Source organism: Desmodus rotundus, chromosome 9 (genome assembly GCF_022682495.2).
Source record: "Desmodus rotundus isolate HL8 chromosome 9, HLdesRot8A.1, whole genome shotgun sequence".
Lineage (NCBI taxonomy): Eukaryota > Metazoa > Chordata > Mammalia > Chiroptera > Phyllostomidae > Desmodus > Desmodus rotundus.
In genome coordinates this window covers 102,755,284-102,778,137 of record NC_071395.1, presented here as the reverse complement: position 1 = coordinate 102,778,137, position 22,854 = coordinate 102,755,284, and the positions used below count along the sequence as shown (strand labels likewise).

General features: G+C 45.8%; 1 protein-coding gene across 2 annotated transcripts in view; it reads right to left on the bottom strand.

Annotated features, from left to right (window-relative positions):
• Positions 1–3,027: 3,027 nt before the first annotated feature.
• The window catches only part of SKAP1 (src kinase associated phosphoprotein 1), a 265,799-nt gene continuing 245,972 nt past the window's right edge, over positions 3,028–22,854 (bottom strand). For both annotated transcript variants that reach the window (XM_053910585.1, XM_053910586.1), the window contains 2 exons: positions 5,192–5,300; positions 3,028–3,384 (listed from right to left, as the gene is read on the bottom strand). In XM_053910585.1, coding sequence (XP_053766560.1) covers positions 5,199–5,300 — 102 coding nt within the window. In that variant the 3' untranslated portion in view covers positions 3,028–3,384; positions 5,192–5,198. The remainder of the gene's footprint in view (positions 3,385–5,191; positions 5,301–22,854) is intronic.

The following is a 22,854-nucleotide window of genomic DNA, read 5'->3' as shown; positions in this document are numbered from 1 at the left end:
GACCCTCCATCTTGCCACTTGGCAAGATTAACCGATCACCAATAAGGTGGTTTGACTGAGGAAGCTGAAGTGCCACGAAAAAAGAAGTTAATGAGAACTTGAAATCTACGCCCTTCCTTACACGTTCTGCTCAGATAAAACATCTGCCCGAAACAGGGGAGACCGAATCTAGTCCGCCCCGCCTTTTGGCATTGTTCTCACTTTACATGGAATCACACTGTCTGGGTTTAGGAAATGAGACTTCACAGGAACTCTCCTTCCCATTTTTAGTCACCAGAGGGAAGGATGTAGTTGGTTTTGAATTAAATTCAGATTGCTAAGAGATATAACAGGCCATTGTATGGGAAAATTTAATACCGAGGTTAACTGCAACAGTGTCTATAGTATTTTGCTATATGGATGACAGAGAAAACACACCAGAAAAAGTGTGGTTTTAATGAAATGTAGCCAAAAGATTGCTGCCAGAGCATTTAGTATTCCCAGGTACTAGTTTGGACAACACAGGCCAAACTCTTCCAGCCCCCGGTCAGATGATCCAGTGGATGTCGGTGAGCTTTGTGTAAATAATTTATCTGTAAAAGGCGGATCCACGCTTGCTTCTTAAATTCAGGATCTGAGCTTTCTTATTTTTTCTTCTTTACATAAAATCAAGTAGGAAAACCAGTCTCCTACCTCTCCTATTTCACGTGCCAGAGCAATTAGCGGCTATTAAGAACCCGTTCTACATTTAATGTGGTTAGTTAAGTGGTCTAATACCCCCAGTTACCCAGTTAGTCACAGGCAGTAAGATGGGGAGCAGAGTCAAACAGAGAAGTGGTAATCTGATTAGCCAGTTGCCTTCCGAGGCTGCTGGCTCAGATGGTGGCTGGTGAATGAGTGGGGAGCAGTTCTGCTAGGTGAGGCTGATCTCCATCCAGAAAGACGGTGGGAACCTGCGGTTTCCAAAAGGTCTCCTTTCAAACTTCACCCTAACTGAGAATGGCCTTCAGCCCCGGAGATAGTCTCATCAGCACTTCGAACTTGTCCTCTCTTTTCCTGCATGTAACAATGGCAGGGATAGCTCGGTGGCTATGGACCACATTTCCAGTCAGTTCTTTTGCTGATATCTTTTAGGGCCCTTCTACTCGCTGTTTCCTCTGAGTCTGACAGCTAAAATGGTGAGAGGTCTAGGTGTGGCGCCTGCCCAGCAAGTTGACAGAGGTGCCGAAAGACCTTTGCAATTTGGCAGATGGTTGGTTCCTCAGGTCAACAGGTATAGAAGGGACTTTGGCCTAAGGGGATTTTGTTTGAGACACTGGAAGCCAATGGCGCTGCTACTGAGAGGCCTTGGACTGTGCAGAGAGTGACATTACCTTGATCCCTTGACCTTGCGCCTTTCATCCCCTTTCTCACCTGGCCACAGATACCCGCTCTTCTGGCTTCTCAGTCAGAGGGTGGCGCAATGGTGTCTTTCCTCTTAGCCCCCCCACCTTCTAGACTTGGGTCCCTGGGGGTTCTCCAGGGAGGGGACAGTCTGGGGCATAGAGGGGTTTCTGTTTGCTCCCTCTGTCAAACACTGGAGAACAATACCCATTGTCCTTACCTGTAGGTTGGGATTGGTGCAAAGGTTCCTAAAGCTGGAGGCCATTGGTTCTCTTTGGTTCACCTGCTCATATGCTGCCACCTAGTGGTTCCTTCTCCTTTAGCACCCTGTGTAAAATGAAGGGGGCATTAGGGATAGTTCTGTGTTGTCTTTTATCTCTTTTCTTTTTCTCTCCCAGACCGGAGGCTTCCTCTTTTCTTACCTCTTTATCCAGAGCATACACCAAAAGCGCCATTGTTTTTAGTCCTGGGTCAGGAAACCTGGCAGTGAGGAGCTGGCGTAGGATCTTTGAGAACCTTGGGCATCACTGACGGCATCCGCGCGTGCTGCCCGGGTTCTCTCCTTGGCGACGTGAAATGCACGTCTCACCGTCTCACCGCAGGGCTATGACGTGGTGTTACACAGGTGAGAAGGGCTGCCGCCGACCCAAGACTGCTCTGACTGGGCAGCTTCAGAGAGAAAATATCTTTTTTCTTCTTTTTACTTATTTTCTTCATTTTATTTTTCAATATTATTCTATGTTAGTTTCAGATGTACAGCATAGTAGTTAAACACTCATGTACTTTACAGAGTGGTCCTCCCCACCCCGATATTTCAAGTACCTACCTGGCTCCATGTATAGTTATTAAGATATTATTGATGCTATTTCCTATGCTTTAATTTACACGAGAGAAAATTTCTATAGCTGCTCAGTTGCCCATTTTTCAAAACTTGTGTAGACAGTCAGGCAGTAATAATAGCTAAGCCTTATTGAGCAGTTAGTATACGCCCAACATTAGTTCTAAGTACATTACGTGTGTTTTTTTCCTTTAATTTTCCTAATGACCCAGTGAGATGGAGAATGCCTTTTCTAAGGTGAAGAACTTGAAGCATAAAAGGTCAAGGAACTTGCTCTAGAGAACATATGTAGTAAATGGGGAGTTGGGGTTTATTCCCAGGCTGTCTGGTTCCAGAGTTTGTGTTCTTAACCACTATGTTTTGCTTCCTCTTCAAGGTTCAGGTAACCTGAGTGCTAGGTACAGGCAACAGGACAGGAGCAGAGCTGGGTGTACGCAAGCCTTCCTCAAAGCTCTTGCTTGGACCCTGTTTAGGATTTGCTGCCTACAGGACCCAGTGGGGTAGTTAACTAAGGCCCAAAAGGAACTCTCCAATGTGCTGACTCCAAGGACGTTCTTCTAGCACCGTCTCGTTTCAGACAGATTCGGCACATAAGAAAAAATAACCAAGGAGGCAGCCAAAGGAAGTCTGAGAGGCTGAGCAGAAACCAGGCAGGTCTAGGTCCCAGAGATGATCCTTCCCTGAGAGACAATTGCAAGTCCCCTTCTCTACCTGGGCTCTTGTTTTCTATCTGGCCATCTCTTCCTACTTGGTTTGGAGCCAGCAAGAATGCCCAGAACCAGCACTTTGACACCACTGCAAAAGAAACTCAACACCATTACACATGGCAAGGAACCAAATCTGAATTTATTTATGCTTTTAAAATCAGTCAAAACAACCAGAAGCCTCCTCCTCCAAAGGTCTCCTTCTCTCTGCCTTCTCTGTGATAAGCCTGTGGAAAGCGCAGAAGTAGCTGTGTGGACATGTTTAGAAAAGCAACGAGCTATGACAAGGCAGGTTTAGTACCAGGGATGACTCTGCCTCTTCCCATTGGTCTTATTGGCAGTTTACAGTTGCTACAGAAACGTGGCAGATACGTGTGTCTCTTCAGTAAGGAGTGTGGTGGGGGGGGGCAGGCGTAGGGAGTGGGAGCTCTTGATGATCAGTTTCTTCAGAAAGGCGGGGTAGAGAGAAGGGTGTATGTCCTAGAAGAGGAAAAATACATAAATTTGCTTTTATGATTCAAAATATAGAAGGTATAGAAGGGCACAGGGTAACAGGTGTCTCCCTGCCTGATAGTCATGCAGCTTCGCTGTCCGTGGAGGCAACCGGTGTTAGCATTTTCTTTCTCCTTCCGGAGGCATCTCACACGTACGGAAACCACCGGAAACTCCCTTTTTATACATATGGATTAAATTAGGCCGACCTTCTCTGTTGCTTTTTTTTTTTTTTAAACTTACCGGCATATCTCAGAATGTATTCCATATCAGTGCAGAGAGCTTCTTTTTTCCTGTTGCATAGAATTCAATTCTGTGAATGTGCTACAGTTACTCAGCTAGGTCTCTGTTGAACACTTAGGTTACGTCCAGTGGTTTGCTGTTACAAACAGTGAACCTCGTGTGCACGTAGTTGTGCACGTGTGCACGTGCAGCTGTGGGACAGACTCCTAGGCCTGGGATGGTTGGGTCAGAGAAAGTGAGGAGATAAACAACTCTGTCATTAAGTAAATCGAGTGAAGGAGGGTGAGGCTGCTTAGGTTTGACAGAAGAAACCCAACCCTTCTACACTTACGGCCGGGAACGGGGCCCTCACTGGGAAAGCCACGAAGTCCGACCTTGTGCGACAGGCCCGAGCTGGTGCTTTACGGTTGTGCAGGGGCATTGGAAAGTCAGATCTGTCCTTCCGTGTTTTCCTAAGTGAATCCCCTCGGCTGCTGGCTGCACACTAGAATGGGCCTTGGTCCGCGAGGTTCCAAGGACAGTTTGTATCACTGTCACACATGTCACCCCTCACCCCTAGCAATGAGGTTGGCTCCCATAGGTTGGAAGATGGAGCTAGCGACGTCATGCTGGCTTGGGGTGCCTTCCATCACCATCCTAATTCTAAACAAAACCCATTCTGCGCCAAAGCAAGTGCAAAGTTACCCTACTCCAAGCACGCACTCCACTGTTTTAAAATATGATATGGTTCTTGCTCATAAATGCAAGCCACATTCTTTATGACCTGGAAGTTCATTTCTGTTCCCTAGGAATCCTCAGACTGGGTCCCTAGTCCTGGTCAGTCATCATTAATGCACATGCACTTGGAGGAAGCGGTGCCTGCCTGGGTCTGGAGCTGGGGACATAGAAACCCAGACCCATGCTGGAGGCTGGTGGCAGCCATTCCTAGTTGTCTGCAATACCCATTCTCCCCTCTTCGCTTTATTAGTGAACCCCTCCTCCACTTTTAAGCTAGACACAGGTTCTACTGAGAATGAAGCCTTTTTTGCAGCTTTGTGGGTCTGTGTGTTCAAGTTCTGGCCAAAGGAATGTAAGCAGAAGTGGTGTGCATGACACCTGTAAAGTGTCCTTGAAAGGACAGGGTGTGCCCTTCTCCTTTCATTTTATCTTGCCTGCTGAGTAGGAAACAGGCATGATCGCGAGAGCTGGAGCGTCCATCGCAGGCCACGAGGTAACCTGAGGGATGTTGGCCACGCACCGTGGAACAAAAGAGAAGGTGCCTGGGACTCAGATACCTTGTATCACTTACCACCAGATTTTTACAGAAGAGAAAAATAAATTTCTATGTTAATTAAATCAGTTATTTTGAGTTTTCTGTCACATGTCGTTGAACCTAATCATAACTGACACAGTCCCCTAATTTAGGAAAAGTAATTCCAGAATCACCTTCTTTCAATGGTGAATTATTAGCATCACTTTGGGAAATGAAGAAGGGCTGCTTCACTGGCAACTCTCATCCTTCACAGTGAAACAAAGGCTTGGCCGACACATGCACTGCCAATACTTCCCATACCTGGGCTTCATCTTTCTTCCGCTTCAAAGGCAGTTGTGAGATACTCCTTTGGAACAATCCCAACAAGGCTGTTGAGTTCTCCTACCCACCAGCCATACACGTGGTACTCCTGAGAAACGAAAAGAGGGTGGTTTCAGTGGAGTTCGGTCGCGCTGCTGCTACTCTCTTACGGGGACTGCATGGGAGATTCTGTTGGGTGGCTTCTTTGTTGACACTATCATATGACTTGTTGATGCCCTTGACGAGATTATTAAGTTTTAAAAAGTCATCCAGAGGAGGAAAGCAAACATTTTCATTTTGCCATCTTCCTGTCTACACTGTAAGCTTACCACATTTGAGGCCATTGCTGCACCGAGAGGTGTTTTATTTTGCTTTGTTCTTTTAAACTAAACAGAGTTGAATGGCTTTTTCAGAGAACATTGGGCACACTCTAAAATGTCAAAACACTAAAAATATTCAGGGAGTCAGGTCAGAGTTCAAATCAATATTTACCAACCATCTTCTACGTGCAAAGTGCTGTTTGAGTTCCCATGAGACATATAATGATGAATCAGAACACTGCTTGCTCCCTGGGAGCTTACAGCAGAGAGTAATGGGTTCTGGAGTCAGACAGACTGGGATCTAATCCCCACTTGGTCATTAGTAGCCATGTGACTTCAGTTCCCCTAGCTTTAACTTCCTCTTCTGTAAGAGTGGGGAGACCATCAACCCCTCCCCTGTGTCACGGGGATGTAAGTGACGCCAGAGAAGTGAAAACAGTTCAAAGTGTCTGGTACGTAGTAGGTGCTCTAAACATTAGAGGTGGGAGATCGACGGGTGCGTCGATGATGACAGGCAGGAATTAAAAGCCACAGGGAGGGACAAACAAACAAGGGAATGAGAGGGTTTAAAAGGCGGGGCAGCCCCAGGGTTGAGAATGGGGCTCCCTGAATCCAGAAGAGCTGCTCAAAAGCACAGCGGATGTTGAACAGGATGGGAGTATTCCTGAAAACACCAGAAAATGTTTCCTTTCTTTTGAAGGAAGTAAAATTTAGGAATACATGGGCAATAGAGTGTATTCCAGTTCAACTGGGTTTGGGGTGCCACGGAGTTAACTGTCTGCGTTTCCACATCTAGCTGCTGAGTTCTACTAAGAAGAAAGAGAAAAAGAAAGCCAGGTTGGTGACAAAACTTCTGGGTCAAGTGGTTATCTTTTTGTTTCTTTTCGATAATGTCTCTCCCCTCCTCCAACTCTGCCTCTCCCCTTCCTCTCGGCAGATGACCACTTTTCCACCTTCAAGGAGAAAAGAGGAGCCGTTAGATTTGTTAACTGTCAGCCACCAAGACAGGAATGTCCCTGTGCTGACAACCACCCTTCTTTCCCATTACCGTGGAGGGGGGTGTCCTCCCCTGGTTTAACATCATCCCTCGTGGCGTGTGCTTGTAACCCTTCCACTTTCTTACAAATGAGGTTCTGTGGAGTCGGACCTCTGCCTCTAGTGTAAATGGCTCTTTTCATCAGCCTTGAAATGTGTTCAAGTTTCTTTTACCTTGGGAAACAATTACTAAATAGTACCCCCGACACATCGTTTCTCCATTTCTCTATGCCGACTGCCAATTCCAGTCAGACTTACTGAGTTTCCTTCGCTTACTGTCCCACCTTCTTGCTTTCCATCCACTCTTCAAGCCAGTTAAATCAGGCCTCTGCTTCCACACTGCACTCACTCTCTCTCTCCACGGTCTCCTATAACCTCCTGGTTGCTCAGGTCCTGTGGGTGCTTCTCAGTCCTTAACTGACTTGATCTCTCAGCAGTGCCGGCACTATAAACCCTTATTGAGGCACTTTCCTGTCTTACTTTCTGTAATAATTATACTCCTAGTTTCCCTCCTCCTTTCCAGTTACTTCTTCTCATTCTTCTCTGCCAGCTTATCTTCCTCTCTCCGCCCTCCTTTCATTGCAGTGGTTTCCCAGGGCTCTGTCCTCGCCTTCTGACTCGATGCACTTTCCTTGCGCACACACCTCTGCGGTTTAGTCATCGTGTCTGTGTAAATGACTTTCAACCGGAACTCCAGCCCAGCTCTAAGTGATGGATTCCCGGTACCCAAGTGTGTGTCTGTCAAGCCGCTCAAACTCCATGTATCCTAAATTTAACCCATCACTCTGCTTCTACTGCCAGTCCCGCCCCCAAACTTTCTTTACCTCCGGTGTTCTCTCAGTGAATGGTACCACAACGAATTCGGTTACTCCAGCCAGAAGCCTGAGTGTCGTTCCCAGTTGCACCCTCCTTTTCCAATCAGTCCTTGAATTCTGTCAGTTCTTTTCTAAAATATTACGGGAATCCACCCACTTCTCTCCATTCTCACTGACAATACTCCAGTCACGTCACTGTCATTTCTCATGAGGACTATGGGAACAACCTCCAGATTGTTCCATATATTCATTCTTATTCTCCTCCAATTACTCTTCATTCTGCAGCTAGTATCTTTCTAAGGTGTACATTGAAAATATCACTGCTGTGCTTAAAACCTTAAAGTGGGTTCCCACTGCCTATTTTCAGCTTCTTAACCAGGCAGACAAGGCCCCGCGAGACCTAGTCCCACTCACTCACTACCCGGCACTTTCGCTCACCCCCTTGATCTAGTGGACCCACGGTAAAGCAGAACTTGTCCCAGCTGTTCCCAGGCTCTCTGGCCTTGGAGCCCTCTCTCTGCCTATTAGCCTCTACTTTCCTCCTCCCTTTCATGAACTCACTCCTAAGCAACCTTCAGATCTCAATTCCTGAGTCTTTCTAGATTCTCTAGAAGCCTCTCCTTGCCAGTCTCTGCATGGTGGGGCTCAGCTGCGTGGTCCACAGTGCTGTGCCCTATGCTTCCCCGGAAACCAGTTCATCATGCTTTTGTCTCAGCGCCAGTCATCAGAGGGAAGGTTCTGTGAGAGCTGGGGCCTTGTTGGTTTTGTTTGCTGTTGTGTTCCCAGCACAGGATAGGGCCCCCACAATACTTAAATGAAGTTATGAAGAAATGAAGGGAGCAGTGGGGATGTGTACTCTCAGTTGAGCAGATTTAGTTACAACTAACTCCCAAATATCCCCCTGGTGATTGAACTGGTTGTGGCAGGAAGAGAGCAACAGCCTTTGGGGACAGTTTTCCCAAATGGCTCCCTAAATACCACGAAGGCAGCCTCAAAAGGCACAAGAAGTGAGACTATTGAGTTGATCCTAAAAAAGAACAGAGAATTACCTTTAAAAGTCAGTCTGAAATAAATGACTGTGTCCACTGCCACTCCCCCACTGTCCCCACCACACATCACTCCCTCCCTCCCCCAGGCCAACTCCCCTACTGTCTGCACTGCCTTACAGGAAACTACCCAGAATTCCTTAGCCTGCGCTATTAGAACACGTTAAAGCTCGGTCGGTACACGTTATGTTCCTGTCCATCTCCCAACACTGAAGTGAGGGCAGTTCCTGCCGTCAGTTTTCTTGTAGTATTGCCTTGGCTAGCAGGTCACTGCAATGGCCGTGTCTGTACAGAGCCTTGCTGTGAAGGGGAAACACATCCTCCTGTTTCATCGTAACTCATAAAACTTCAGCTCTAGCTCTTCTGTTACCTCACAGGCAGGGTACAGGGACACAATGTTGTCTGACAATCTTTTGATCACGGTCAGCTTGCTTAAACATGTGAGGAGTGGCCTCCTACCTGCCAGATGCTGTCATCGTCATCACGCCAGGGGCTCCGAGGGGATATGGTCTCCCAAGGGACCGTTCAAGCCCCCTGACTCTGACTCACGCTTGGCAGCATCCCCCTTTAGCCATAATGCCAGGAGTAGGGACCGAGCCTCTGGAAGGTGCTCCCTGCCAACTTGGAGAGGGTGCAGACAGGAAGCAGATGAGGACCAGCAGGACACCTGCAAGGGCCAGGCTCCCGGTCAGTGTGCTCTTGCTCGAGGGGAACACTGACCCTGCCGACTGCAGATGTGGCAGTTCTCGCAGTGGTGAGAACCGAAATGAGTGAAATCAGCTCTCTGCCCTTCAAAACAAAAGGGCAGGCAGGAGTGAAAGGAGAATGGCCCAGTCTCAGAGACCATATGAATCTTGCTGTGGGAGCCTAGGAGCTTAATCAAAGCACCCACAGGTCTTGGGATCTGACTGTCTTTTCCAGATTTCATCCTTGGCTGGATACCCGAAAAGGGCTGCAGGGCTGAGATGCTTAGAGCATGAATGGAAAATTTCTAGCCTACTCTTTCACTGCCACCCCCCATGCACTGCTCCAGCCCAGTCTGAACACCACGAGGTATTTTAAAATAATTTTTACTTTGATGAATTGCTGGGGAGTCCACAATTGCTCATAATCAAAGAGAGAAAAATGCAAATGAGATCCGGCCGAGAACTATCACCACCAAACGTTTATTTCACTGCACAGTGCCAAAAAGAATTAAAACAACATTAAACTCACAGCAATCATGTTTAAGCCCTCGTTTCCAAGTGCCAAATTGCACCACTCTGGATCATACAGATGTTCGTTAATTATGCTAATTTTTATTAAACTATTAAAATGGAGAGAGTACTGGCTCAGCCAGGCAGACCCCAGCTCTGAATGAACTCTGCTCGTGTCTAGAGGTGCTAATTTACTGCATTTTTATTAAGTTGCTGATTCTTGGATTTCAGTTTTGGGATGGCAGGGAGAACTGAATTCCTGGGATCAACATTTTCAATAAAGTTTGACTTCTTTTTGCCCAGATGTTTGGAAAGATCGGAAAAATGCCGAGACACTCCCAGGAGACCTGAAATCCTCAATGTGGGGATACATCCCTACAAGTGACAATGTTAAGGAATCAGAATTGTAAAGGCTCCCCACACTGGAACACTCTATACACTATGTATGGTAGAGCTAAGATGTTAATTATACAACATTGTTAATTGAAGATACTTTAGATAAGAATATAAAAAGCTACTTAAAAAACCCTTCGCCTCAGTGCTTGCTTCTTGCCCCAAAGTCTTTTAAGAAGCCTTTCACTTGAAAATTGTACAACGTGTGGTTTGTTCTCATCATAATATTTCTAGGCTCTATTAAACATCTGTTTCCCTCAACATCAAACCTGCCCCACCTCACTGAACCCCCCAAACGAAGGAGTCTTAAAAATGAGGGTTGGCTGGTTGGATTCCATTATCTGGTCGGAGAAGCTATGGGCCTGGATGAGCAGAGCACTGAGAGAACCTGAACCAGACACAGCACTCACCATTAGCAACAATGAAAAGTGTTTATGGGGGACTGCACACCGCCATAAAAGGATTTATGCTGCTAATCTCCATCAACAAGGAAAAAAAAAAACACCCTACCAAACCCGCCATAAAAAGAACAGCAAATTCTATAAACAAAAAGCAGTATGGCCACCAACCACGGGCATGTCGCACAGCTTGACTCTGCCTCCAGTGGTTTCCCATCGCTGTTTATGGCTTCAAGGCTGTCACGGACCTCCTCAGTGCTCCTCCTGTTACAGGGCCCTGAGTCCCCGTGTGGGGCTGCAAATACCCTGTCAGTAGGTGTCAGGGGGTATCGGGGGGGAAAACCAGCAGGCGCCCATCATAAGCCTTAAAAGAGATTACATACCCTGACTCTGTGATTGCTACATTTTAATTTCTCTCCTCCCTGCTGGTTCCTATTTGTACAAGCTCTTCCATGGCTCCCCTGGAGTAGCACAGACATGACCTGGAATGACCATCCCGTCTTGGGATGAGAATTCAATTTCCAGGCTCAGTGACTCCTAGGCTGTTCCAACAACAGGAAATCACTATCCTTTAGGACAGATTCTTAAACTGGAGTCTGTGAACCCCTCGCCTGTCTGTGGATGGACGTGAGGGATCTCTGAACTCTTTGAAACTGGTGTGAAATTTTGCGTGCGTGTGTGCGTACACACGCCCTGCCCCTGGGGTGAGGCCCAGAGCGGTCGTCAGATTCCCAGAGGACTTACGAACCCCCTAGAGTTTGCAGACCAGCGCTCTAGGGGGAAATGCAATGATCTTTATGGCCTGGATTGGCACTTGGGCCCAGTGTGGCCCTCGTCACCTCCTTCCCCCCTTTAAAAAAATACAATGAAATCAAGAATCTTTGTTCCTGCCACCCTGGGTTTCGTTGGCTTCAGCCCTCCAGCTGCAGAATCTGTTTCTTCTTCAAATGCTGACCACGCTTGCTTTTCTCTTCTAAGGCATCCACCCTGTCATTGTGACTTAAAAGTCGTGGTGTCTTCCCGCAGCTTCCATTCAAATTCGCACGATAGCTTTGGAACAAGCTGCTTGACACTGTCAGTCCCCTGAGAATATTCTTAATAGCAATGTTCTCTTTTCCCACTGAATTGGGCTTCGATAAGCCTCTGTGGAACAAAGGTCCCAGAAAAATGTCTCATACTTTTGTTCTTATAACCATCAAAGTTCACTATATCAGTGCTTGTAAACAAGAGAACTCCTCTTCAAGAGAACAATCAATCAGCCCCTAACATGAAAGATCAATAAATGCTTGATATATGTATGGGAAAGGCCAATCAATCTCAGAATTATTCATTTATGATTGCTTATTTCTCTTATTAGTGCTTGTTGTGCGACATACATTATCATTAGTAAAGATGAGGAATTTGAATGCCTAGGTGGTGTAGGTTGTAATATCCAAGGGTCAGCCAAAAGCATCATATTTTTACTCTGGGTTGGCCCATAATTTCTGTATTCTTAAAATCCAGCTTTGGAAATTTCATGTTTTCTGAAGATACCAGAAATTATTAAATAAATTGAGGGCTCTAACTCAGCACCCTTCCAACTGCTGAGAAAACCAAGACTGGGGACAGGAATTGTTCGTGAAAGACAAACGGGTGCCTGTTTCAGCACAGTTGGTTTTGTGGACAGATTTTGCCGAAGGAGGAAGGAAGTGGTCAGCTGGGTGGACGGTGGGTTAGTGGTGTTGGAACCTGCGAAAGGGTCAGAACTCGTGCGTGGCTAAGCCCTGGGTAGCCTGGTGGCCTCTTCAGGCTGTTTCTTAGCGTATTTTATGTTGTTGGCAATCATTTTCTCTTTTTTCCATTATTCAGAGTTTTGGTCTATGAATCTTGAAAATGAATCATGAAATTTGCCTCAGTTGAACCAGTTTATTGTTACATTTCAGGGAACTTGCTAACCTGGAGGTTGAAGGTGTCAGAATTTGGGGTACCAGGGGGAAGGTGCGTGTAAAAAAGGGGACACGGAAAGCCTGGCTGGTCAGTGCAAGCAGTTGCGGGGGAGGCACAGGGCAGCAGTTGTGCGAAGGTCACTCCCCAGCTGAGAGCTGAGTGTTCCAAGAAGAGGAACGGTGTCAGCTGGGTGGAGGGTCTGAGAGGGCTCCAGTGCAAGGTAGCATTCAGCCTCAAGTCTGGAGCTTATGCCCTGTACTAGGTGCGACTGGATAACGATCAAGTCAAGGCTGGGGAGGTGTGCAGGACCTGGGTACAAACTGAACATAATTGGTGGTGGAAGTGTGCAAAACTCAGTGTGCATGGCAGAAAAATCACGAGCTGTGGAGGGAAGAGGGACGGTGGAACAGGGCTGTAAGTAAAGAGGAAGAAGAAAAACACACAACTTGAACTTTGCCTAAAGAACAGAGAAAGGATAAAGGGAAGGTAAACACTTGGCAGTTGGGAGAGACAAGGTGCCAAGTGCGGAATTCAGGAACAATAGAGACAGCACCATTTTGGAGCTGATAGAATTGTGATACCATGTGAGACCGGCGTATTAATATGTATTCCATAAACTGTGCAGCTCGCAGCTCTGCACCGCTCTGTTTTGCTCTGACCGCAGTACCAGCCTCAGGCACCACAACACAATTTGGAAACAATGTGACGGAAATGTTTAATCTGCTCGGCCCATCTGTGCTGCGTATTTCTCCAGATCTCCCTGAGAGAGGCGCCTTGAATCTCCACATTGCCTTTAATATTCTCCTAAATCACCTCCCCACTGCACTTCAAGGGCCATTGCTACAATATCACAGGTTCATCTAAAGTGCAATGGGGAGGGGGTGGGGAGGAGGCACAGGCTGGGATATTTTTTATTTTAAAATAATTTCCAGAGATGGTCTTTTCTGCTTCCTTTAAAAAAAAAAGAAGAAAAGTTATTCTACTGTTGCCGTAAGGTTATTGAGGTTGTTTGGTGCAAAACAGGGTAGGACAGAGTGGAATCATTCTCCAAAGAATTATTTTTATTAATCTCGATTCCCTCAATTGGACATGGGAGGGGGTGAGCAGATGCTCGTTTTCTCTTATCTCTTTTTCTTGCACCTTGCTAGGGTGAGGTGTTCCTTTGAGGCTGGTGCCTCTCTGCCTCTCTGCTTTATGCTGCTACATTAGGTATGGGCTTGGCTCTGCCCTGCCCCAAACAAAGCCATCTTGTTCAGGACAGGTACACATTTAGTCCCTGGCCAACATGCCTTCATCAGAAAGGGACACTGTCTGTCTTATTTATTTTAGTTTAAAATCTTAGGTGTTTCTCTTTAAGTAGAGGTTGAGTGTCAGATTTCCGCTGCCTTTTCCCCACTCGATTTTGCCAGATTCTGTGATTGGGGGCTAGACTGTGGGAGGCTGGGGTCGGTTTCAGAGAACAAGAGGATGACATGTCACCATGTTCCAGACCGTAGACAAATGGAAGCGAGTTGCACATCACCATGAAAATTAGGATTCCTTTTGCTTTGTGAATTAAAGAAATGAATAATTTAATCCTCAAGATTGTTCCGGCGAGGCAAAGGCAACGTCCCAGTTGCGGAGCCCTACAGCCTGTCGGTGTGTTACATCATCTGCACACATAGGCGTTTCCATGACAACCGCTTATAGCTTCATTTCCTGGATCCCTCTAGGGGGTGTCACAGCCAGATCCACCTGCTTTTCACCCTACCCTCGGTGGGGTCATGGTAAGGTCGCCAGAATAAATGAATGCGGGCACTAATGATCTGTTTACTGCTGTTTATGCTCTGTGTGTGTCAGGGGCACACACATTTAGAGAGCTCATTATGGTTGCAATTAGAATGCACCATCGCTAGATATTTAACTCCTTTTTCTTTTAAATTAGCATTTTAATAACATTCTTTGAGCAGAGAAACAAAATGACCATTTTTCACGGACAAACTTCTAGCTGTAGGTGCAACTTTAATGGCAAAGTTGTGAAGGGGAAAGAAGGGAGGAAAAAAAGGCCGTTTTTACTACTTTCACCCTCCTCTTTACCAAAAGGATATTTTTATTTGCTTTCTAACACACTCAATTTCCTAAATTTGTTTTGAATCCAATTATTTTGGGTGGTTTAAAGTACCTTATTCTTGTTGGACGGAAATTAGCGGCAATTGAAATTAACTTTCTTTGTGACCTGTGAAAGGGGCTAAAATAATTACCAGTGTGTATAAGAAACCCTTTCTCCAGAAGACCCTCGCTGTAGGATCGGGCTGTGATCCAATGATACTATTATTGGAATATCTTTATACAGTAATTGCAGGGGCTATTTTCTTTAAAAAGGTGATTGCAGTTATTGTTTCTGTTTTATAATTCTTAGAGTTATCTTACAGAGGATCAATGATGGCAAAAACATCATTATCGGCAGGATAAATATTAAGCAGAAAGAATGAAAATAACACCCCATCATTTGCCATTAAAAATGGCGCGATCTTACAGTATCAAAAAGCAAGAGAGACAGACCAGGAGAGATACAATGTAGAGACCCAGTGGCTCAGACTGTTCCATAAGGCATTTCCTTTTAGGAATCTGCCAACACCTTTGCTAGGTGTTTACAGATGCTGCGTTTGCGAAAAGTACAGTGAAAAATAACAATTTGAATGTTTCGATTATCTTTCCCAGTCCATTCCATTTTCATTATTTATTTCCTATAAATCGGGACCTCACTGAACATAATTCTGCAGACAAGGAGGTGGATGGGACAGCCAACGTGAACGAGGAGATAGATGGTGGGCGCGTGTAAGACAGATGCTATGCGTTTATGAAAAGGAGCAGTATGTCTGCATGTGAACGTCCACAAAGTAGAGCAAGCAAGCGTGTAAACTGTAGCTGGTATTTATAGGTGGAAAAAAAAAGTGTAAGGACGATTGTATGGGAACAAGCGCGCCGAGCCTGAAAAGGGTTTGCTTTTTTCCCATCCTCTTGGAATCCACGTCCAAGTTCCGCTAAGATGTCCTGCGCTTGCTGTGGCTCCTGTGATACCTCACGAGCCTTTCCATGACAACAGACGGGGGTTTTCTCAGCCAGAAGACTCAGGAGGTCAATAGTTGAAAAGCAAGAGTTAGAAAGAGATATTTATTGACATCAAAACAATCCCACTAAAAAAACCCCCATAGAAGGAGGAAAAAATTTAAAGACACATTGGGGGTGGGGTAGGGAGGAACAAGCTGTCCTAAAAAAAAATGCAGTTTTAAAATGTTTATGCTTTTGAATCAGCCTCTTTGCACCTTAGAAGCTGCCATTTCATAAATAAAATACGGTGGCATAGACTATAATTTGGTGATAGCTACCCCAGGACATATCTAGATGCACTTCTGTTATTTTAATTAAATACTGCATTATGGTTTGTGACAACTACATAGCTACAGCGTAAATGAATTTGGAATTAAAGTGTTACTTAGGCATCCAGTAATTTTTGTTTCGTTCCTCAGTTTTACAAAGCAAATAGCTATAAAATCAAGATGTTTGTTCATTTACAGATGGAGCAGGGTTGTTGTTGCTGTTTTTTTCTCCTTAATCCTCACGCACAAAAAAGAAGACAGAGCTGAGTCTGGCTCTCAACACTCTTAGCTTATGAGCCACATCACAGAGAAAAACACATCCTCTTGACTATAATGCGAAACGCTGAATATTAATTGCTGGTATTATGCTTATCTTTCTAGCCGGGTCTGTCTTTTCACAATTATTCTGATGAGCTGCAGTCTTGCACTGCCAGGAGATTTTTCTCCTTTGTTTAACAGTTAGAAACCTATTGTATTTTATTAAAGAAAAAATCTTTAAGTTCACAATGCTCCTTGGAAGTTTTTAGTATCTGGAACTCTTCCCAAATACAGAATATTAGTGAGAATAGAGAAGCCGCGGAAGCTCTTTGCTAACAAAAGATGCACGTTTCTGCATCTAAAAGAAAATATATTTTTCATTCTAGCAATATTAATATTCCCTTAATGAAACTGGAGAGGGCATAACAATTTTATAGAACAGCTGGTTAGTTTAAATGTCACTTCGGTAGCAAATCGTAAGAAAGGTTCCAAATATTCTCATTTAACGACAGATTTTCACTCAAAATTAATATGGTAGAGTAAAAGAATTTTTGTTCAAATCTGACCATTTAATTGTATCCTTAATGTGTCATATGTCAAGATGAAAGTTTTTAGAGAGCAAGTTTTCTGAAACCTTGTCTCATTTCTAGTTTGATCATCAATATAATTTTTTATTAGTCCTACATACCGTATGTCTGGCAACGTCTGCTAATTCGAGCTTTTCTGTGTTCCTACCAATTACCCCAGGCCCCTCATCACTAATCCTATAACCTCATTTGCAATGAGGTTATAATTTGCTTCAATATTTTGCTAGTTTGGTTGGAGAGCTGGGTGCGTACGCTCCCAAGAAACACTGGCGGATAGAGGTTTAGGGAAGCTGAGTTCCTTTTGAGAAAATAATTACACAGAAACAAAGCTTTTGTGACTCCTTTTAAATAGAGCAGCTCACTGAAATGTCACGCAGCCTCTTTGGCAGATTAGTGAGGAGTTTATTACTAAATCTCTGTCTAATAAACGTGCAGTTGACTCTGGAGGAGCTGCTTGTTACAATACTGGCAGTGGGAAATGGAGGGAATGTCACAGTTAAAGACACAAATTTTCCCCATAATATATTCGAATGGAAACCTCTGAATCCAATACTACATGGGCATATCTAATAAATTCACAATATTTCAGTCTCAACAGCCTTCACCGGTTAGTTTTAAAGATTTATGTGGTAAAAAATTACTCAGTGATGAATATGGTTTATTCTGTGCAGTATTGGAGGTATAAGGAATTAAACTACCGTCTTTAACAGTGAATTTATTATTACCTCTGTCAAAAGACGAACACTTTAACAGCACTTGTTATAAATTCACTGCAAAATAAATGGCTGGAATTTTTTACACTGGAGTTTGTACAGCACTGGGCGATTCTGAGCATTAACCTAAACCTGCCAGGGCCTATGTGGTTCTAGGTGAACATTTCTGTCTGGGCCTCATAGTTAATTATCTGATCCGGGACTCTCCACCTGCCTGAGGGGTGTGTGTGTGTGTGTGTGTGTGTGTGTGTGTGTGTAGAAAGCGAAAGGTCCCGTCCAGGATGACAGTTGAGGAGCAGTAAGGAGATTAAAGTGGAAAATGCCAGTTGTATTCTCTTTTTTAAAAAAGTGGGTTCTGTAATAGACGGCCAGGATGTGGAGGACACAGTCGTTACGGAGAGTGGCCTCTTGTTCGCAGGTCTGTGCGCAGGCATATGCACACACACAAGCACGCTCTCCCTTTTGTCCTCTCTTGGAATGGGTGTCCCCTCATTTATAAAAATTACCTGGAAGGAATGAGGCTGCCAGGGTTTGTTCTAGACGATTGGTTCCTGTCTGGGGGAAAGGGATGGCCTTGACTGAATTTGACCGGTGTATGACCGTTGCCTTCCAGCTGACCCCAGATCTCATTCCCATCCTCCCAACTCTATAGCTTCCCATGGGGGTTATTAATGAGAGAAAACACCATCATCATCATCATCTTCGTCATCACAGCACAGTGTTGACCTGCTTGTTAACATGAAATGGGGTGGTGGGGACAGCCTCTGCTTCTCTTTCATATCATCATAAATAAGAAAAGATATTTTCCGACGGTATCCCCCTCACCCGCCCCCTTTGGTTAGGTCAGAGGTGAATAATAGCTCTTTGACAGGCATTGATCAGTTTCATCACACGGTTTGGGCAGCCAGTGCCCCAGGCCTACACTCTCCCCACTTACTACCCCCAACTGCCTCCCAAACAACCCCGCCCATCCCCCAGTCGGCCGAGCAGAGGGTGACGGTGCCCGAGGAAGTCCTAAACGGACGCTAGATGTCACCAAACACCTCCTTTCCCTCAGAGCCTCGAAATTAAAAACAAAACAAAACAAAACAAAAAAGACCCCTTCATTTAAAGCAATTGAAGGAATTAACCTATCTGTGTTTATGAGGGTTCTTGTCACGTTCAACTAAGCGCACTTAAAAGAGGAAGGATTGCTGCATTCAGTTAATTTTTACAACATACAAATCTCTCTTGGAGGGGACGGGAGTCAAGGCAGGGGCAAGGTCTACGTTCTTTAAGTGACCCTTCGAGGGGGTGGGTGGAGCACACTGGGCTCTCAGAAGCCCATTACAACGACACGGGGCTGTGTTAACGTGGGCCAGGTGTGCGGGGAGCAGGCCTGCTGTGTTCAGATGACCAGGAGCTGGGTCTGGAGCGAGGATCCAGCCTGAGTTTAAGCAGCTCCAGCCCTGTGCTGGAAGCCAAATATCACTCAAGGTGACAAAATCAGTCCATCCTTGTCCACATAAAGCCCACGGCCACCTCATAGCACCATGTATTATTTGTTAAACGTGGACTTACCTCTAAGGCTCCCTGTTTCCATATCAACTGCACTAGGAGAGAAGACATTCAAAGCCTGGTATGTTTGGGCCACAAGAATAGCTTCCCACCCCAGCTAAGCCGCCATGTTAAATATAAACTGTATGGGGTGCCCAACTTGTCATTCCATGCCTGGCTTCTGGGGGAATAAAGTAGCTGGACAAACCTTGGAAGAGCCTAAGGCCACCTCATGAGTCACATACCGTAGCCCCGGAGAGGCAGCCTGCTGATTCGGTCTACCTTAAATTCGAGACCTCCTCCAGGGACCTCCTGTCCTTTCCAGTCAACGGGGAAAGAACTTCTCTCGCTTTTTCTCTCTAATTCGCCCTTATCTGCTGGACATCTCATGTGATCGATATAAACGAATTCTGGAAAGGAGGCTTAATTTCTAAGTGGGCATTTAAGTTATCTGGCATAGTAGAACAAGCATGTTTATTATTTAGAAAAGAGGTTCCCTACTGAAGGACCTGGGAGCCAGGAAGACAGAGTCACTTCTCTGAAAGCTGGGACCTCTGACTTGTCCTATCCACACAGAGGTTTCTTACCTCCCTTCCTCCCACTTGTAATAAAGGCCCGTAGCAGCGCTGGTCCACAGAAGGGCCTTGTAGTCCCCACATAAAAGCAACTAAGCCCGGGCACAGCGTTACTGCACGGAGGGTGATTCAGCACCTGCCCTGTCATGCCTGGTGCCCAGGCTGAATGGATTTTTGGAGTACACCTGTTGTTGAACCCCTGCCAAGTACTGATGGCCACTAACCCCCAAATCACTTTCCCCCGCTGTTGATGTTTGGAATGTCAGACAGGACTGAGCAGCAGCCGGCATGTATTTCAAACACAGCAGATGGATTTTTATATCAGCTCCTATTTCATGTTCAGGCAGAGCGACCGCCACACTAAAACCGCAGCCTCAATGCTGCCGAGTTGCTTCTGTGAGATTAATTCTGTGAAATTAATTGGGACAAGATTGAAAAGGAAATTAAAATGCAGCTGAGTGAACAGGCCTTTCAAACACCTTTTTCCTGCTCTATTCAAACTCGAATTCTGCCATGGTCGCAGGCATCGTGGGAAGTAATTTATGAGAGGCAGGCTCTCAGGAGCCATCGGTTACGTATGAGGGGACTTGCATAAGCGCCACAATCTGGAGGCACTGAACAGCGCTAGACACCCCGCTGTGGCCTGAGCTGTGTCCCTGAACAGGGTAGAAGCCGAGCTCAGTCCCTGCCTCAGAAAGAGCTGTTCAGAACTCTCTGGGCCTGCAAGGAACGTGGGGACATCACCGTCCATTGGGCGCACGGAACTTGTTCGTTATTAAAATCTCCCTTTAATATATCTGAAGACCCAAACTGGAGCTCAGTGAATTAAGTGGGCATGAAATGGCACGGGGCTGTGGAAGGTATGGACGTGGTGGGGGGGTCAGCGGGCACCCTGCTGACCGTGTTGTTGGTCGCTGTCTCAGGGCTCGGACACGGGGCCCTGTTCTCTCCACAGAGAAGTTTGAGCGACCGGTCAGTTCTGCCAGTGATGGAATCCCAGACCAGAAAAGGCACGGCGGGCTTCCATGCAGGCCTCTTCACTTCTCCTTCTAAGTGAGAAACTTCTGTGCTTTTGAGCATCTCCACGAGGAGGTCTTGGCAGGCCAGGCGACCTTTTTTTCCTCTCTCAATCCACCAATAATTTATTGAATTGCTAGTATGCACCCAACAGTGACCCAAAAAGTTTACCGTTAGTGAAAAGGGGGGTTGATGGTTACCATCTCCTAGGTGACAGGCACTATACACAGATGCTCTAATGTAAGCACCACAACACCCTGTGAATAGAAGTTAGCCCAATTTTTACAGATGAGGAGACCGAGGATTAGCAAGATTAAGTGCACTTGCTCAGCATCACATAGGTAACCCACGTGTTACAGACCTCCTTCCCTAAGAATAGGACGAGTGACGGGCATTTGGTTATCTGTGGGGTGCATCTTTCTTGCCCTGCCAATCACCCTCTCTGGAATGTTTTTTAAAGGGTAAATAACTCTCCGAGAGCCTGCCTGGGCCCTAACAGATTCAAGATTGGGTCGTACTTGGGCAACTATGAGAAAACAGCAGGGGGCAGCATGACCCCAAGAATAAAGCTATTACCTGACCCCCCCTCCTCCACCCCCCCCCACTTCACACTCCCACTCCAATTCCCAATCCTGGGGCCATTATCCACCCACCACCTTTGAAATATTTCTTTTATCATACAATGAGAGGCGGTGGGGAGGGGGGCAGACACATTAATGAGGGCCCCCAAATTTAAAAAGCTCACAATTGGAAATTTTTTGTTTGTTTAATCTGACTAAATACTAAAAGCTAAGACACACTTTTGCGTGGCATTTCTTTGGCAGTTTCGCAGTGTCAGGTAATGTCTGGGGTGGAAGGAACCTTAGAAATCGTCCAGTGCAGCTCCCTCATTTTATCGGCAAGGAAACGAACTGGTCCAGGTAAGCTGAGCTGCGCCCTGGTGAGTCTCGTCTTGCGTTTCTCAGGGAAAGAGACTTCTTCAGGTTCCTACACAGCGGGCCTTTCTTGCCTGACACAGGTTCTACTGGCCAGAGAGAAAAGTAAAATGGAGAATTCTAGAATTCTTTTTCGGAACTAACCTGAACTTGGGTCAGTTTTGTCCCTCCAGGTGTGAGGGGCAGGCTGCAAAATGTAACCGACTCCGACAGGGGAAGCCAGCTGGGGCTAAAGCGGAGGTGAGTTTAGGAGCCATATGGGAGAAAATTCCAGAGATTAGGTGTTACTGAACATATGAATAGAAAGACAGCTGAGAGTGGTAGTGGAATCTCTTTTTCTATCTGTCTGAATTGGTTAATTTGGGTTTCTTAGAGGCAAGGGAATGGATTGGGTGGCCTTTTAAGGTTCCTTCCTGTCCAAGGACCTTTATTGAGTTAGGTAATATAATAAAGGTAAATCCAATCAGAAAGGCTCCCCAAGCTGATGTTAACAGGAATGAAGCTTTATGAGGGGAACTTCAGTTGAGCTTCTAGTTTCTCATTTCCTCTTCTGCAGTGCAGGAGTTAGCATGGAGAAGGGAGGCAGCTGGAGTGGCTTTGGGGGGAAGCAATGTGCTATTACAGTGGGAAGGGATGAAATGGACTCATGACCTTCCAGAGATGGAGAAAGAAGCCTAATAGAACTAGGGAAGCAAGGTATTCTCAATGAATTAAATTCTGATATACTAGTTTTTAGTCATGGAGTAAGGGAAGGGGGATTGGTTAAAAAATAAACAGGTCTGGGAGGCTCCCCATGTTCTTTGTTATCTCTTAAAAATACAACAGCCATGGTAACCACAGACAGCTCCTTGCTGCCAGGCAAGTCACCACACGGCCCTTTCTAAATGGAGGAAAGGGACCCCCAGTGAGAAGCCATTAACAAAGGCAAAAGACACGCAAAACAAACAAAATAATTGTGACCCAGAGAGAAGGCCAGCAGACAGTCTGGCTCGGTTCTCCCCACCTCCTGCTGCAGGCCCCTCAGACAATGTAAACAGTTAATTTGTTCACCTGCAGGCTCTGGGCAAACAGAGGCCTGGTCACACCTGAGTGGATACCTCGATTACCCCTATAATGCCAGCGTGGTAATGTACACAAATTCTATTACACTGCAAACCTTGCTTTCGGGCATTTGAAATACCAATCAGGCAATGTCCACTCCCTTCTTTGCTTCCAATTTATTCTTGGTGTTAGGGCTGCACGGGAATGGCACGAGGGGGATGCCGAGTTAGGACTTGGGAAGAAATTACTAGAAGGCTGTGATATCCCTCAGCAGGGCTCTTGCAGGCCTCCTAGTCTCTTGAAAAGGGTGAGGTCTGACTTTGGTCCTGGTTCGGAGGGAACTTGTTGGAACCACTGAACCTTGGGTTGACCCTAGTCTATTTCCTAAGGAGCTTACCGTATATTTCAAACTGAGACAAATCCTTAGACCAGGTGGTAGCATTCACAGAAAACACATAAATAGCAAATGATGGGTTAAGGATAGTGGGTTTTCAATATTCCTTTATGGCACCC